This window comes from Salvelinus alpinus, chromosome 23, assembly GCF_045679555.1.
Source record: "Salvelinus alpinus chromosome 23, SLU_Salpinus.1, whole genome shotgun sequence".
Taxonomy (NCBI): domain Eukaryota; kingdom Metazoa; phylum Chordata; class Actinopteri; order Salmoniformes; family Salmonidae; genus Salvelinus; species Salvelinus alpinus.
The window spans coordinates 29,764,382-29,782,339 of NC_092108.1; the positions used below are offsets into that span (position 1 = coordinate 29,764,382).

The window sequence follows — 17,958 nt, forward strand, 5'->3', positions numbered from 1 at the left end:
CATTGCAGATAGCAAGTGTAAAATGAACCCACACCCTTCTGACAGAAAGGTCAGACTGATCTGAAACTCAGTTTATGTATCATGTGTGTTACAGGATGGTATATTTTAGAATAGAATAGAATTCTGTAGAATATACGTATAGTAACTATAGTATAGCATGTGAATTACAGTAAATAGACTGTATCCATTGAATTGATACCATGTGTTTTAGGAGAGGATCACACCAGCCTGCCTGGTTCTGATGACGTATGATGCTGAGGGCTGCTCTATTAATATTTCATACTGTAGATATGGCCCAGATATTTGATGCAACACTGGGCTTTGAATAGACAATGTCATCTGGATCTTTTACTATACAGTGCAAATGAAGCATGCATATTTAGCGACTGCTTTCTTTTATGATAAAGAAATAATCTAGGTTGGAAACATATTTTAAATAAAAAAAGACTCCAGTGAGTTTGTATTGTGTCAAGTACTTAACAGTAAGAGACAATGAGGGGTTAAATGCGGAAGACACATTTCAGTTGAATACTTTCCGGTGGACAACTGACTAGGTATCCCCCTTTCCTTTCCCTTTCCCAGTACATTCAGATGAGTATTTATTTGCTGGTTGCCACTGATGAAACTGATTCAAGAGGCCAGTGGAGTTGTATGATTGCTCCTGTCATAAAAAATGTACCTTGGAAATCATTAGGAGGAATTAATGATGGAATTCAGAGCTAGGCATAGCTATCCATTTGACAGAGCGCCTGTTCAAATCAATAAGAGTAGACAGCAGTAATTAAATTGTGGTTGCATAGGGAGGGATGTCTCCTCCACAGAACAGGAGTCTCTCTTGAATAACTAATATGCTTACTGCTGAAAGATTTTAACAGGGATTTATGGTGGAGTAATTGAAAGTGAGAATTCCACATGATAAACATGAATATGTGTGAGAATTCATTGCTGCAGACAGTTATGAATAATGTACATTTTCAGTTACTTCAAATCAAGAGGTGAGGGGTAAAGGTAGGAAGCACAGCTATAAAACATGAGTGAGATAATGTGGGGGCTGTCCCTAGTTCTGTGAGGTGGCCCTTATTTCATCCAGGCAAAACTTAAACAGCTCACAGCAGCCCTCCTCTTTAATGAGTTCCATCTAATAAGAATAAATATATTGTTGAGGTTCTCTACTACAGTAGTGTTGGTACCTGGGACCAGAAATCGGCCCGGGCATTGCAAACACACCGGCCCATTTCTTTCCTTGAGGACACCAAACAGACAATTTTTTTCTAGAGGCCCCCGTTGTTATCCAAATAAACATTATGCGCAAAAACCCGCAATTCAGACAGGCCCACTGGGCCAAAGATGGCCCAACCCATCTGACATTTGCCCAAACTGCATTTAGGAAAGTCTGTTTCTGGTTGGTACGGAGTGAGCCATTCCTCCACAGTGTGTTGTGCTTATGATGTGACAGGTGAGCTAAGAGAGGATCCAGCACCAGGTGACAGCTAGCCTGACAACTCACACTCAATTCTCTCGCTGCTCTGTCGTTCGCTACATACTTTAGTCCGAGACTGCCATCATTGAAGTTCTTTATGGTGACGAGGTGCACGAAAGGCGTTGTCAGTGATTGGATCGTCTCTAACTAATCAGAGTATCAAAGCCAATGACTCATTTTATAACCCATCGTAGCAGGCTTGAAAAGAAACGCCTGAAACTAGATCCCCTACATACTGGTCTTGACAAGACGGAAGAAAAACTGGCACAGGAGGTTCTCTTCTGCACTGTTCAACCAATCCAGTAAATGTGGAGGAGGAGTTAAGATGGAGTGTTGCCTTCTTAATGTCCAAAAGAGGAAGCCACGCCACAGGCTCTCTTTCATTTCCCCTGAAAACCAGAACATCCAGTTGTTGTGGACTTGGCAGAGGCTACACATTTCTAAACCGCTGCTTTACCTACGTGTGTTCTGGCTCTGGCCCAACCCATCGGTTTCTGGACCTATCAGATCCAGACTCATTGCGGAGAAGAAACTAATGTCTGTGGGTGTGGCGTAGCGTTTGGCCAGAGCAAGGAGTCTGGGTAGCCAGGCAAGGTGACAGCACCATCATTCTGGCCTAGTCACCCATAGGTCGTGTGGCTGTGGCAGTCAGAGAGAGAGAGATGGCCACAGGTACAGCAACACGGCACAACACTGGCCAGTGGTGGAAGGAGATGTGTGACGCTCATCTTCACGTCAGTGGGGCTTGAAATGGGATCTGCCAAACGCTAGCAGTTCGAGTCACGCCAAGGTATTTATCCTCCCCTGCACCACTAATGACAGATGGTCACATCTTTGAAGATTTACCATGCGTCGCAGATTGGCTGCCTGGGTGGGAGGCTAAGGTTGTCATTCGGGGCCCCTAGGTGCCGCAATATAAGCCATTATGGGTGTGTTATAGTGTTTAGGAATATAGAGCTATAGAGTTGTCCTCTTTCCCCCATCTCCTCATTCTCACTCCTCTGTAGCATCACCTGTCTGTCAATCAGTCATTGGGCGTGGATCGATTTTTCTTTGTGACAGGGTCCATATTTATATCTGGATGCTCTCCATCTCTCACACATGGACACAATTCATTAACTATTTTCCTCATTTTAGACAGCTAATACAATCAATCTCTCAGTTTTAAATCGCAAATAATAATATTTTAGTGTCACTGTTCAGCATTTCAACAAAATACCATTGAAGCAAGGCTGTGGCCGTGTTTTAAGGTTGTACATTTATATAGCATGGTCGTCCTCTGGCCATGCGTGCAGCCAAGCTGCGAGGAGGGCGTGTCAAAATCACAGCGGTTGTGCGGCTGTGCTTCAAATAGCCTATGGTGCGGTCATTCATTAAAATCGCAGTCAATGACTGTGTCGGGACCCTCTAGTAATAAATGACGGGACTTGATTGCTTACCGGTGTATTCTGTATGAGGGTAGCTGTAGGCTACATACAGTATGAAAGTGAGTTGACGCGGGAGCTGTCCATGGTGCTGAACCGTTATACGCACTGTACCAGAATACCCAGATGAGAAATAGGCTACATATGTGAATAGTGGGATAATTGACTACTTAACCACAAATCAACACTTTCTAGTGGGTGCGTGCGTCACTGCTCCAGTTATTTATAGCTATTGTATTATTTCATAGTGGCAGCAGGAGAGCCCTATTCCCTCCCCACTGGGCACAGACGTCAGTTCAACGTCTAGTTTTAATTTACATTTGGTTGAGTTGTTAACTAACATGAATTCAACGTGATTTAGGTTAAAGGTTGGGTGAAAAAAATACAAAATTCTCTGAAGTTGATGACTTTTTGCAAATCCAATCAGTTTTCCACGTTGATTAATCGTCATCACATTGCATTTTGGGGTTGAAATTATGTCGATTCAACGTTGATTCAATCAGTTTTTGCCTAGAGGGTCTGGATTAGGTTAATAGCCTATTGTATTTTGCTCATCGTTGGTCAAGTATAACCTACCTGAAATATTGGCCAGGCCTTCGATTCATTTTATTGCAGTCCTCTGGAATATATATATATATACTTTTTTTAAATTAGCCTATACATTTGGTTTAATTAGGCCTATCAGAGTGAATTGCAATATGCTGTAGCTCTATTGTCGCTATTGGGGAGAAATGTGAGGTGATGAGCGACTGAGGAAGAGTTGCGAAGCAATGATGTCATAGTTTCAAGTATGTGCCTTGGGAGAGCATATGGTTCGTACCCGCTGCCGAGCGGTAGGGTTGCTTTGTTATGAACAGGCGGCGCTGTAGCTGGCGGAAGAGGAGGTCGCCCAGCCCAGTATCTCTACGCCTAGAACACAGAAGCCGAGGGGGAGACGAGAAAACGGGAGGAGAAAAGACGGTGTTGGCTGGAGGAGAAAGAAAAAGCTACGATAATGGCCGCTAAATCTGATGGGGTATTGAAAATTAGAAAGAGCGATGTAGCGTTCACGCCTTTGCAGAATTCGGACCACTCGGGCTCAGTACAAGGACTCGTTCCAGGATCGCAGCCGGATTCGGGAACCGGGGATGGGGAATTCGTGAATGGGGAATCGCGGTGCTGTGGTTCTAATTCGACATGTCTTCGCCTTGGCAGAGAGCAGCAAACAAAATACACGATATGGGACTGTCTATGGATTCTCACTGCAGTGGTGGTGTATTTCGCCGATGTAGGCACCGACATTTGGCTTTCTGTCGACTATTACCTCCGTCGCGACTACTGGTGGTTCGGGCTCACGCTATTTTTTGTTGTGCTAGGGTCGTTCTCCGTCCAAGTCTTTAGTTTCCGATGGTTCGTCCACGATTTCAGCACCGACGAGAGCTCCAATGCCGCCGGTGCGGCAAACTGCTCATCCCACATGGACGGGAAGCTGCTGAGCGGTTCTGCTTCACATGGAGATGTGGGCGCCCAACCGTCCACACCTCAAAGACAGGCATCCACCGCGAGCAAGAGCAACACCACAACCAACAGCAACAGCAACAGCAGCACCGCAACCCCGACGAATAAGAAAAGCTCGGCGTCCTGTTCATTATTCATATGGTCCGCGCAATCCGTCACCCACATCTTGCAGCTTGGACAGATATGGAGGTAAGCGTTTGATATGCTCTTTCGAATGAAGAGAGTAGCAGCCCATTAGCCTACGTGTGTTAACTTCTGACTGCACGTACCTCATAGCCTACACTTAGCTCCCATCATGCCCAAGAGGGTCTACTGTTATTCATTATTAGGCACCAACTACCATAGAACGTATAACATTTCAGGTTTTACGCGCACTGCAAAGCATTTTGAGTAGCATACCCTGTGTAGCTTCTTGGTGGGTTATAGGTGTTATATCTTAAATAAACAATCATAGGGAGATAAATAGTCTGTCGTAAAACAAAATGGTATCATGTTTCATGATGTGATATCCTTGTGAATGTGCTTGGTCCAATGGCGAGCTAGAAGTTGTGCATGTTCAATTGAATTCTTCACACCATACAGTATAGGGCTAGATGTATGTAGCCCAGCTTAGTATACAAATGGGAAACTCTTTACAACTAGGCCTATTATTTACAAACAAGTACATTATGTGTGAGGAAAGAAACAGTTAAAAACCACATTGATTTCCCTAAATTAAGAATATATCAAATGTGTATTGGAGACATTTGGGATCTGAACATTGAAGGTGAGGGTATGTTGTGTGTGTGTGTGTGTGTGTGTGTGTGTGTGTGTGTGTGTGTGTGTGGGGACCAGGCCATCAATACACACTCTTTTGCAAAAAGCACATAATGTCAGAAGAAATGGATTGTAAATTCACCCACATCAAGTTCAAAATCTATAGATAGAAACATATACCGAGGCATGATATTGAATAAAATCACATTGTAAATCCATTATTAATGAGATTGAGCTTTAACTTCAAGAATGTATTTAATTAAATACAGGGGGCGTAACAAGCTATTAGTGGATATTGGTTCCATTCTCAATTCAATTTCTCTCTGGTGCCATCCTATTTTTTGTATCCATTCTGTTCCAGTCACACACATGTTATCTGCGACTGGGCAATTTAATGTGGGTGTGTTCGCACATGCATTATTATTTGCATGTGATATTATGTTTTATTGATTTTCTGTTTAGCTCCTGGCCATGCATGATAAGGGCATCACATCATCTACAATAATGTACATTTCATGGGGGCTTGCACCCTTGACTCCTTATGTAACTCCTTGACACTGCCACACTTCAGCACTTGAGCATTTAGGGAAAGGGGAAATTCAGTAGTACAACTGAATGCCTTCAACTGAAATGTGTCTTCCGCATTTAACCCAACCCCTCTGAATCAGAGAGGTGCGGGGGGGCTGCCTTAATCGACATCCATGGCACCCGAGGAACAGTGGGTTAACTGCCTTGCTCAGGGCAGAATGATAGATTTTTACCTTGTCAGCTCGGGGATTTGATCCAGCAACCTTTCGGTTAAATCAAATCAAATGTATTTATATAACCCTTCTTACATCAGCTGATATCTCAAAGTGCTGTACAGAAATCCAGCCTAAAACCCCAAACAGCAAGCAATGCAGGTGTAGAAGCACAGTGGCTAGGAAAAACTCCCTAGAAAGGCCAAAACCTAGGAAGAAACCTAGAGAGGAACCAGGCTATGAGGGGTGGCCAGTCCTCTTCTGGCTGTGCCGGGTGGAGATTATAACAGAACATGGCCAAGATGTTCAAATGTTTATAAATTACCAGCATGGTCAAATAATAATAATCACAGTAGTTGTCGAGGGTGCAACAAGTCAGCACCTCAGGAGTAAATGTCAGTTGGCTTTTCATAGCCGATCATTAAGAGTATCTCTACCGCTCCTGCTGTCTCTAGAGAGTTGAAAACAGCAGGTCTGGGACAGGTAGCACGTCCGGTGAACAGGTCAGGGTTCCATAGCCAAAGGCAGAACAGTTGAAACTGTAGCAGCAGCACGGCCAGGTGGACTGGGGACAGCAAGGAGTCATCATGCCAGGTAGTCCTGAGGCATGGGTCTAGGGCTCAGGTCCTCCAAGAGAGAGAAAAAAAGAGAGAATTAGAGAGAGCATACTTAAATTCACACAGGACACCGGATAAGACAGGAGAAGTACTCCAGATATAACAGACTGACCCTAGCCCCCCGACACAAACTACTGCAGCATAAATACTGGAGGCTGAGACAGGAGGGGTCAGGAGACACTGTGGCCCCATCCGATGATACCCCCGGACAGTGCCAAACAGGCAGGATATAATCCCACCCACTTTGCCAAAGCACAGCCCCCACACCACTAGAGGGATATCTTCAGCCACCAACTTACCATCCTGAGACAAGGCCGAGTATAGCCCACAAAGATTACGGTTACTGGCCCAACGCTCTAACCACTAGGCAACCTGCCGCCCCATTTAGTTTCATCATTGTTATGTCACATTGTCTGGTGCATTGAGAATACTGTAGATCTGACTCCACCAGGGTGTGTATCCTCAGAGAGTAGACAGGGTATTGTTGAGACACGGCAGTGAGCACAGTTGTCTGGGGAAATCAGGCAAAGTTGAGGTCTGCATCCCAAATGGCACCCTATTCTTTATGTAGTGCACTACTTTGGACCAGAAGCCCTGGTCAAAGTCATGCAGTATATATAAGTAATAGGGTGCCATTTGAGACAGACAAGGTTTTATAAATGGCTGTGTGTTAATGAAGTTCATCAGACCCAGTGTGAGCCATGTTGGTTCCTGACAACGGTTATGACATGACATCATCACCATGTGTATTATTAGCACAATGATTTTGTAATTGTTTGTCCAAACAGGTTTCCATCATATATTTCTCCAAATACTCACGTTGGATATGGTTTATGGTTTGAATAATTCAGTTATTTCTGAATTATGAGTAACCTTTTTTCAAATGCATTTTCTGTATTAGTTTACTCATATTTCACACACACAATGTAAATTGCTTTTCAGTAAAGTTTTCCCCTTTCAATTGCAGCTGTGGGGTTAATAATATGGCTGTCAAACCTCCCCATACAGTATTTGTATTTGTATTTATTATGGATCCCCATTAACTGCTGACAAGGCAGCAGCTACTCTTCCATGGGTCCAGCAAAATTAAGGCAGTTTTATAAAATGTAAAAAACATTACGATACATTCACAGATCTCACAACACACTGTGTGCCCTCAGGCCCCTACTTCACCACTACCACATATCTACAGTACTAAATCTGTGTGTGTGTGTGTGTGTGTGTGTATAGTGCATATGTTATCGTGTGTGTATGCAGGTGTCTGTGCCTATGTTTGTGTTGCTTCACAGTCGCTGCTGTTCCATGAGGTGGTTTTTATCTGTTTTTTAAATATAATTTTACTGCTTGCATCAGTTACTTGATGTGGAATAGAGTTCCATGTAGTCATGGCTCTATATAGTACTGTGCGCCTCCCATAGTCTGTTCTGGACTTGGGGACTGTAAAGAGACCTGTTGTGGCATGTCTTGTGGGGTATGCATGGGTGTCCGAGCTATGTGACAGTAGTTTAGACAGACAGCTCGGTGCATTCAACATGTCAATACCTCTCATAAATACAAGTAGTGATGAAGTCAATCTCTCCTCCACTTTGAGCCAGGAGAGATTGACATGCATATTATTAACATTAGCTCTCTGTGTACATCCAAGCGCCAGCCATGCTGTCCTTTTTTGTGGACCTGACCACACGACTGAACAGTAGTCAAGGTGCGACAAAACTAGCGCCTGTAGGACCTGCCTTGTTGATAGTGTTGTTTAGAAGGCAGAGCATCGCTTTATTATGGACAGACGTCTCCCCCTCTTAGCTACTACTGTATCAATATTTTAACCATGATAGTTTACAATCTAGGGTTAATCCAAGCGGTTTAGTCATCTCAACTTGCTCAATTCCACATTATTTATTACAAGAGTTAGGTGAGGTTTAGTGAATGTTTTGTCCCAAATACAATCCTTTTAGTTTTAGAAATATTTAGGGCTAACTTATTCCTTGCCACCCACTCTGAAACTAACTGCAGCTCTGTTAAGTGTTGCAGTCATTTCAGTCGCTGTAGTAGCTGACGTGTATAGTGTTGAGTCATCCGCATACATAGACACTCTGGCTTTACTCAAAGTCAGTGGCATGTCATTAGTAAAAAAATAATAAAAAAAAGCAAGGGGCCAAAACAGCTGTCCTGGGGAATTCCTGATTCAACCTGGATTATGTTTGAGAGGCTTCCATTAAAGAACACCCTCTGTGTTCTGTTAGATAAGTAACTATTTATCCACATTATAGCAGGGGGTGTAAAGCCATAACACATACGTTTTTCCAGCAGCAGACCATGATCGATAATGTCAAAAGCTGCACTGAAGTCTAACAAGACAGCCCCCACAATCATTGTTCTCATAAATTTATCATCAGTAGTCCAGATGTTTGTTGTATACGTCACATCTTTGGATTGACACTTACAGTACCAGTCAAAAGTTTGGACACGCCTACTCATTCAAGGGTTTTTCTTTATTTTTACTATTTTCTACATTGTAAAATAATAGTGAAGACATTAATACCATGAAATATCATATGGAATCATGTAGTAACCAAAATGTTTTTACACAAATCAAAATATATTTTACATTTGAGATTCTTCAAAGTAGACAGCCTTTGCCTTGACAGCTTTGCACTCTTGGCATTCTCTCAACCAGCTTCACCTGGAATGCTTTTCCAACAGGAGTTTACGAACATGCTGAGCACTTGTTGGCTGCTTTTCCTTCACTTTGCAGTCCAACTAATCTCAAACCATCTCAATTGGGTTGAGGTCGGTGATTGTGGAGACCAGGTCACCTGATGCAACGCTCCATCACTCTCCTTCTTGGTCAAATAGCCCTTACACTGCCTGGAGGTGTGTTGGGTTATTGTCCTGTTGAAAAACAAATGATAGTCCCACTAAGCGCGAACCAGATGGGATGGCGTATCACTGCAGAATGCTGTGGTAGCCATGCTGGTAAATAAATCACTGGCAGTGTCACCAGAAACGCATCCCCACACCATCACACCTCCTCCTCCATGCTTTACGGTGGGAACTACACAGCCGTTCTATTCTGTGTCTCACAAAGACAGAGCGGTTGGAACCAAAAATCTCAAATTCAGACTCATCAGACTACAGGACAGATTTCCACCGGTCTAATGTCCATTGTTTGTGTTTCTTGGCCCAAGCAAGTCTCTTCTTATTATTGTTGTCTTTTAGTAGTGGTTTCTTTGCAGCAAATTGACCATGAAGGCCTGATTCATGCAGTCTCCTCTGAATAGTTGATGTTGAGATGTGTCTGTTACTTGAACTCTGAAGCATTTATTTGGGCTGCAATTTCTGAGGTGCAGTTAACTCTAATGAACTCATCCTCTGCAGCAGAGGTAACTCTGGGTCTTCCTTTCCTGTGGCGGTCCTCATGAGAGCCAGTTTCAGCATAGCGCTTGATGGTTTTTGCGACTGCACTTGAAGAAACTTTCAAAGTTCTTTGAACTTGGTATTTTACCAAATAGGGCTCTCTTCTGTATACCACCTCTACCTTGTAACAACACAATTGATTGGCTCAAATGCATTAAGAAGGAAAGAAATTCCACTTTTTTTTTTTTAGCAAAGCACACCTGTTAATTGAAATGCATTCCAGGTGACTACCTCATGAAGCTGGTTGAGAGAATGCCAAGAGTGCAAAGCTGTCAAGGGGTGGCTACCTCAAAGAATCTCAAATATAAATATATTTTGATTTGTTTAACACTTTTTTGGTTACTACATGATTCTATATGTGTTATTTAATAGTTTTGATATCTTCACTATTATTCTACAATGTAGAAAATAGTAAAAATAAAGAAACCCAGGAATGAATAGGTGTGTACTGTATCTCACAATGGAATACACCCGATTGCATTTCAAATGAGCAGCCAGGCAGCCTCAGTGTATACAGTATATTCAGTGCATTCGGAAAGTATTCAGACCGCTTGACTTTTTCCACATTTTGTTACGTTATGGCCTTGTTCTAAAACTGATTAAATATTTTTTTCCTCATCAATCTACACACTACCCCATAATGACAAAGTGAAAACAGATTTAGAGATTTTTTGCAAATGTATTAAAAATAAACATACCTTTTTTTACATAAGTATTCAGACCCTTTGCTATGAGACTCGAAATAGAGCTCAGGTGCATTCTGTTTCCATTGATCATCCTTGATGTTTCTACAACTTGATTGGAGTCCACCTGTGGCAAATTCAATTGATTGGACATGATTTGGAACGGCTCACACCTGTCTATATAAGGTCCCACAGTTGATAGTGTATGTCAGAGCAAAAACCAAGACGTGAGGTCAAATGAAGTGTCCGTAGAGCTCCGAGACAGGATTGTGTCGAGGCATAGATCTGGGGAAGGGTACCAAAACATTTCTGCAGCTTTAAAGGTCCCCAAGAACACAGTAGCCTCCATCATTCTTAAATGGAAGAAGTTTGGAACTACCGAGACTCTTCCTAGAGCTGGCCGCCCGGCCAAACTGAGCAAGCTTCTGCCCCGCTTGCTCAGTTTGGCCGGGCGGCCAGCTCTAGGAAGAGTCTCGGTGGTTCCAAACTTGGTCAGGGAGGTGACCAAGAACCCGATGTTCACTGACAGAGCTCCAGAGTTCCTCTGCGGAGATAGGAGAACCTTCCAGAAAGACAACCATCTCTGCAGCACTCCACCAATCAGGCCTTTATGGTGGAGTGTCTATATGGAAGCCACTCCGTAAAGGAACATGAAGCCCGCTTGGAGTTTGCCAAAAGGCAGCTAAAGACTCTCAGACCATGAGAAAAAAGATTCTCTGGTCTGATGAAACCAAGATTTAACTCTTTGGCCTGAATACCAAGCGTCACGTCTGGAGGAAACCTGTCACCATACCTATGGTGAAGCATGGTGGTGGCAGCATCATGCTGTGGGGATGTTTTTCAGCGGCAGGGACTGGGAAACTAGTCAGGATCGAGGGAAAGATGAATAGAGCAAAGTACAGAGAGATACTTGATGAAAACCTGCCCCAGAGCTCTCAGGACCTCAGACTGGGGCCAAGGTTCTACTTCCAACAGGAAAATGACTCTAAGCACACAGCCAAAACACCGCAGCAATGACCTCAAGTCTCTGAATGTCCTTGAGTGGCCCAGCCAGAGCCCAGACTTAAACCCGATCGAACATCTCTGGAGAGACCTGAAAATAGCTGTGCAGCGACACTCCCCATCCAATCTGACAGAGCTTGAGTTGATCTGCAGAGTAGAATGAGAGAAACTCCCCAAATACAGGTGTGCCAAGCTTGTAACGTCATACCCAAGAAGACTCAAGGCTGTAATCGCTGCCAAACTCTGTTTTTTTTGTCATCATTATGGGGTATTGTGTGTAGATGGATGAGGAATAGAAACTATTTAATACATTTTAGAATAAGGCTATAACGTAACAATATGGAATAAGTCAAGGATTCTGAATACTTTCCGAATGCACGGTGTCATTTATTAGTGTATCTGTACTTTACTATTTCTATTTTTGATGACTTTTAGTTTTACTCCACTACATTCCTAAAGAAAATAGTCTAGTTACTCCATACATTTTCCCTGACACCCAAAAGTACTCTTTACATTTCCAATGCTTAGCAGAACAGGAAAATGGTCCAATTCACACACTTATCAAGAGAAAATCCCTGGTCATCCATACTGCCTCTGATCTGGCCAATTCACTAAACACATGCTTCTTTTGTAAATGATTGTGTAAATGTTGGAGTGTGCCCCTGGCTATCCGTCAATTAAAACAACAAGTAAATCATGGCGTCTGGTTTGCTTAATATAAGGAATGTGAAATGATTTGTACTTTTGATACTTATGTATATTTAAAACCAAATACTGCTTTTCTTTTTACTCAAGTAGCATTTTATTGGGTGACTTTTACTTGAGTAAAAATAAAGATACCTTAATCGAAAATGACTCAAGTGTGACATTTGGGTACTTTTTCCACCACTGTCTACCAGCTGGACCAAACCGTTGAGGTTTTGCTCCAGATCCTCTCCAGATCCACCCACCTTTTCTACGATAGCTCACTGGCAATTGGATTCGGAACACATCATTTAAGCACAGAATTCACTGGCGCTGGAAGAAAACATCTAGAGTTCTGCTTTCTGGTCACGCCCAGTGTCCATGTTATCTCTCACTACTGTAGAAATACACTATCTCTGGAAGATTGATCATCATCAGAGTGATCGTATAACGGTTGTATAGTTTAACGAGTCAATGGGCCAGGCTTCTGCTATACATACTGTATATTGCTATACAACTCTAACTTCATGAGTCAGTCCCTTATGTATAGAGCTTGTATAGAGCTATTATGTACATTGTAATGTATACAGTACAACACTCTTTATTGAATCCAATGCATTCTCTAGCTGCATCCTCATTTTGTCAACCATTGTGTTCATACTGAATCCTGTCATGGAGATGCCTCTCCTTCTATACTTCCCAAATATCACCCTATTCCTTATGTAGTGCACTACTACCCTATGAGCAAAAGTAGTGCAGTATATTAGTAATAGGGAGCCATTTGGGACGCGGACCTTGTCTTGTGTGTGAAGTATCATTCTTAGGACGCCATGTATAAGTGATGTATGGTAGCATCAGTGTATCTTCAATCTGTACTAATGACTACATTTTGTGTAGGATGATGCTAGTAGGCTATTTTGTATTTGGAAGACTGTCATATTTCTAATCTGTGCATAGTATGCATCACAGGTTGTAGTTTCAAGTTCTGGTTACAGAGAATGAGGCATATTTGCTGTTGATTTATTTTTGGAGTACAATTGTCAACACTATTTCACAGAGTTCTGAATTAAAACACGTACATAGTCTTCAATGGTAATAGTTTTCATGTTTTGATTAGTTAACAGTCCCCTGTTCGTCAGGGGCGCTGTGAGAGTTATTTAAGAACTATTCAAAGAGGTAGGGTTTCAGACATTTCTGAATATGGGCAGGAACTCTATCGTCTTGACTTTAGGGGGAAGCTTGTTCCACCATTGGGTGCCAGGAAAAAGAAGAGCTATGACTGGGTTGGGAGCTGCCCTCCTGTAGAGGTGGGAGGGCTAAGAGACCAGATGTGGCGGAACGGAGTGCTCAGGTTGGGATGTAGGGTTTGAACATACCCTGAAGGTAAGGAGGGGCAGTTCCCCTTGCTGCTCCGTAGGCAAGCACCAGGGTCTTGAAGATGATGCGAGCTTTGGCTGGAAGCCAGTGGAGTGTGCAGAGGAGCGGAGTGACATGGGAGAATATAGGAAGGTTGAAAACCAGGCGGGCTGTGGCATTCTGGATAAATTGCAGGGGTTTGATGGCACAAGCGGGGAGCCCAGCCAACAGAGCTGAAATAGTCTAGACGGGAAATTACAAGTGCCTGGATTAAGACCTTCGCCGCTTCCTGTGTGAGGAAAGGTTGTACTCTACGGATATTGTAGACTATGATCCTGCAGGAGCGAGTCACTTTTTTGATGTTTGCAGAGAACGACAGGGTGTTGTCCAGGGTCACCCCAAGGTTCATTGCACTTTGGAAGGAGGACACTGTGGAGTTGTCAACCATGATGGAGAGATCTTGGAGCGGGCAGGCCTTCCACGGGAGGAAGAGCAGCTGTTTGGTCGAGCTTGAGGTGGTGGGCCGACATCCAAGCTGAGATGTATGCAAGGCACGCAGAGATGCGTGTCCCCACCTGGGTGTCAGAAGGGGGAAGGAGAAGGGTAGTTGAGTGTAATCCGCAAAGCAATGATGGGAAAGACCATGTGGAGGATCTGGCAGAGCCGAGTGACTTAAAAAAATATTAGGGTGTAGATCAACTTTAATATTGCAGAAAGACTATAGCTACCACCAATGTAATTGTCTGCATCACTTCCAATCCCCCATATATTTTTGCAAATATACATACATACGCACCCGCACACATATCTTTAAAAATATATATTTCCTTTATTACCCTCCACCCCTCCCCTAATTGGAGCAAACGAGTGAACAACCATGCTTAGGCCTGTATTTCCAGCTTATACATACTATATACATTTTATGGACACAGTCTATTTTACAATAGTTTCATTTAGTTTGTTTTTAACTCTTGTCCTTCCTCTACTCTCAACCTCTCCCATATATTTATGATGTTCATCCGGTTTGATTTCTATTTGCCATATCTTTCAAACTGTGCTCTTTTCAAAAAAGTTCTTAACCTATATATGTTTTACGGGCACAATATGTTTTACATTAGTTATCTTGTTGATATTAGTCCCAACCTTCAGCTCCATTCAATCCTTCCCATCTATCTCTTAACACCATCCATATTGGATTTCTATTTGACATAATTGTGCTGTTTCACAAAAGTTCTGAACCTTTCTATTCTCATTTTTTCTACAAATTTTAAATTGAAAGTATTATTATATTATTAATCGATTGACTATGACTTTTCAGATCGCCCAGTAGTGCTCCAGGTAAATATTGCAATTCTTCAGCCATTCCTGGACCTGTGACCAAAAATAAGCTACATATGGACAGTACCAAAACAAATGATCAAATGATTCTGCCTCTTCGCAGCAAATTCTGCAGAGCTGGGAAGGTTGTATCCCCCATATAAATAACATTCTATTGGTTGAAAGAATTCTGTATAATAAAAAATCCAAGTTTTGCGCATCAGTTCATAAACCATGTGCCATGGAATCAGTCCCTCAAATCTCTTCCCAACTATTTTGCAATCTATATGGCACAGCTGTCAATTTTTTGGTCCTTAAATGAAACTGGTATACTTTTTTTATTTATCACTATTTTCTTGAACCAATTATGGTCTTTAATGTAGGGCCGACAGACAAGTTCCTTACTTTTTTCCACTTCCACTTTCCTTTTGTATATCTGAGTTTTGTTTGTTCTGTCTTTTCTGGTGGATTAAATTGAAATTGCAACCAACTTTCTATGGCTTGTTTTAAAAATAGCGAGTGACTTGGTGAAAAGAGAAAAAAGGAGAGGACCTAGAACCGAACCCTAGGGGACACCAGTAGTGAGAGCACATGGTTCAGACACAGATCCTCTCCACGCCACCTGGTAGGAGTGACCTGCCAGGTAGGATGCAATCCAGGAGTGTGCAGAGCCTGAGACGCCCAACCCTGAGAGGGTGGAGAGGAGGATCTGATAGTAAACTGTGTTGAAGGCAGCGGATAGATCTAGGGGGATGACAACAGAGGAGAGAGAGTCAGCTTTGGCAGAACGGAGAGCCTCTGTAACACAGAGGAGAGCGGTCTCAGTTGAGTGAGCTGCCTTGGAGCCTGACCGGTTAGGGTCAAGAAGATCATTCTGAGAGAGATAGAGAGAGAGTTGGTCAGACAGCAGGCTCAAGTGTTTTGGAAATAAAATAAATAAGGGATATATATAATCTTCTTTTTACCCCCTTTTTCGCCCAAATTTTGACCTTGCTGCATCTCCCCAACGGGCTCGGGAGGCAAAGGTCGAGTCATGCATCCTCCGAAACATGACCCGCCAAACCGTGCTTCTTAACACCCGCTCGCTTAACCCGGAAGCCAGCCGCACCAATGTGTCGGAGGAAACACCGTTCACCTGGCCAGCCGGACATCACTAGTCACAGGATTTAATCTGGCAAGAGAGGGGAGAAAGAGGTCAAGGTGTAGGGTAGTTCTGTGTGAGTGGGATTAGTGGGCCAGTAGGCTGAGTGAATGAGGAGCGGATGCCATCAACCTATTTTTTCATTAGTGGTTTACAAAGTCGTTCGCAGAGAGTGAGGGGGGGGGGGATTAAGGAGGGAAGAGAAAGTGGAGAAGAGTTTCGCAGGGCTGGAGGCAGAAGCTTTTAGAGTGATAGAAAGCAGCTTTAGCAGTGGATACTGAGAAAGAGAAGGTGGAGAGGAGGGAGTGGAAGGATGATAGGTCCTCCAGAAGTGTAGTTTTCCTCCATTTCCGCTCAGCTGCCAGCAGCCCTGTTCTGTTAGCACGCAGTGAGTCATTTGGCCATAGAGCAGGAGGGGAAGGTCGACCCGGCCGGGAGGATATGGGACACTGAGATGCAGACAGGGAGGAAAGTAGGGTCGAAGAACCAGAGTCAGGAGACAGGAGGGAGAAGGATTTAGGATAGGATAGAAGAGGAGAGAGTAGTGGGAGAGAGACAGCGAAGATTGCAGTGGCGCATCTGGGTAGGGATGGAGGAGAGATGGAGAGAAAAGGAAACAAAGTAGGGATCAGAGACACGGAGTGGGTTACAGTGAGATTAGTAGGCGAACAGCCTCTAGTGAAGATGAGGTACAACATATTGCCTGCGTTGTGAGTATGTGGTGACTGGGAAAGAGTGAGATCAAAAGTTAATTAAATTGAAATTAATTGAAGTCAGGCGTCGGGGGGTTGAAGTCGCCTAGTACGATGAGTGGTGAGCCATCATCGGGAAATTAGCTTATCAAGGTGTCAAGCTCATTGAGGAACTCTCCAAGGGCACCTGGTGGGCAATAGATGACAATGTTAGGCTTGAGTGGACAAGTGACAGTGACTGCATGGAATTCAAATTAGGAGATGAACAGATGAGTGAGGGAGAAAATAGAAAATCTCCAGAAATGAGTAGCACGGTGCAACCACCACGACTACCAGATGCTCTCGGACTATGAGAGAACACCTAGTCAGATGACGAGAGAGCAGCTGGAGTAGCAGCGTTCTCTGGGGTAATCCATGTCTCTGTCGGTGCCAAAAAGTGTAGGGACTGGAGGGCAATATAGGCTGAGATTAACTCCGCTTTATTGAACGCAGACCTACAGAGAGGAGAGAGGAGCGAACTGGGATAGAAATCACACACATACTTGCCAAAGCTACAAAAGAGCTAAATGAGATCAGAAAATACCTAGGTAAGATACTCAAGTGAGAGAGTGATGTGGAGCTTTCCTCTCTTTACTTCCTCAAACAACTCGCCAGAACAACTCGGAAGAACGTCTTTGTTTCGGCGACAACATTGTCGTTTGACAATACCACCGTTTACAGCTGCCACTGAAAAAACAGGGGAAACTAAAGTACCAACAATAATTGCCTAGCAAAGGTGAAAGACTTGCCTAGTAGAGGTGAAGAAAACACCCCCTAACATACAATACACCCACAAATTATCACGACTGTTAAACAAATAGGCCTGAAACTAGTCCACAGCAACAGTCACGAGTACTGAGCAATGATTTAAGTAGGCTACTAGGTAAAAGACAGCAATTAAATTAAATTGCCCTAGCAAGACAATACCAACAGCTAAAAATTCCGCTGGAGAAGGCAGACGTTTAACGTGTGCCCAACCAATTGTGTTTTTTTGTTTGTAACTTAGTTCTTAAACTTATTTTGTACATAATGTTGCCGCTACCGTCTCTTATGACCAAAAATAACTTCTGGACATTACTCACCACGCGATTACCCACCACAGACTGGCAGAATCCT

The 17,958-nt window shown here is 43.3% G+C and overlaps 2 protein-coding genes across 2 annotated transcripts in view; one reads left to right on the forward strand and one right to left on the reverse strand.

The window, feature by feature from the left end:
* Positions 1 to 17,958, reverse strand: part of buc (bucky ball) — a 97,841-nt gene that overhangs the window by 29,466 nt on the left and 50,417 nt on the right. The window lies entirely within an intron of this gene.
* LOC139550762 (XK-related protein 4-like) overlaps positions 3,639 to 17,958 on the forward strand; it is a 63,833-nt gene continuing 49,513 nt past the window's right edge. The window contains exon 1 of the mRNA XM_071361893.1: positions 3,639 to 4,590. Within this exon, the coding sequence (XP_071217994.1) occupies positions 3,899 to 4,590 (692 nt within the window). The 5' untranslated portion in view covers positions 3,639 to 3,898. The remainder of the gene's footprint in view (positions 4,591 to 17,958) is intronic.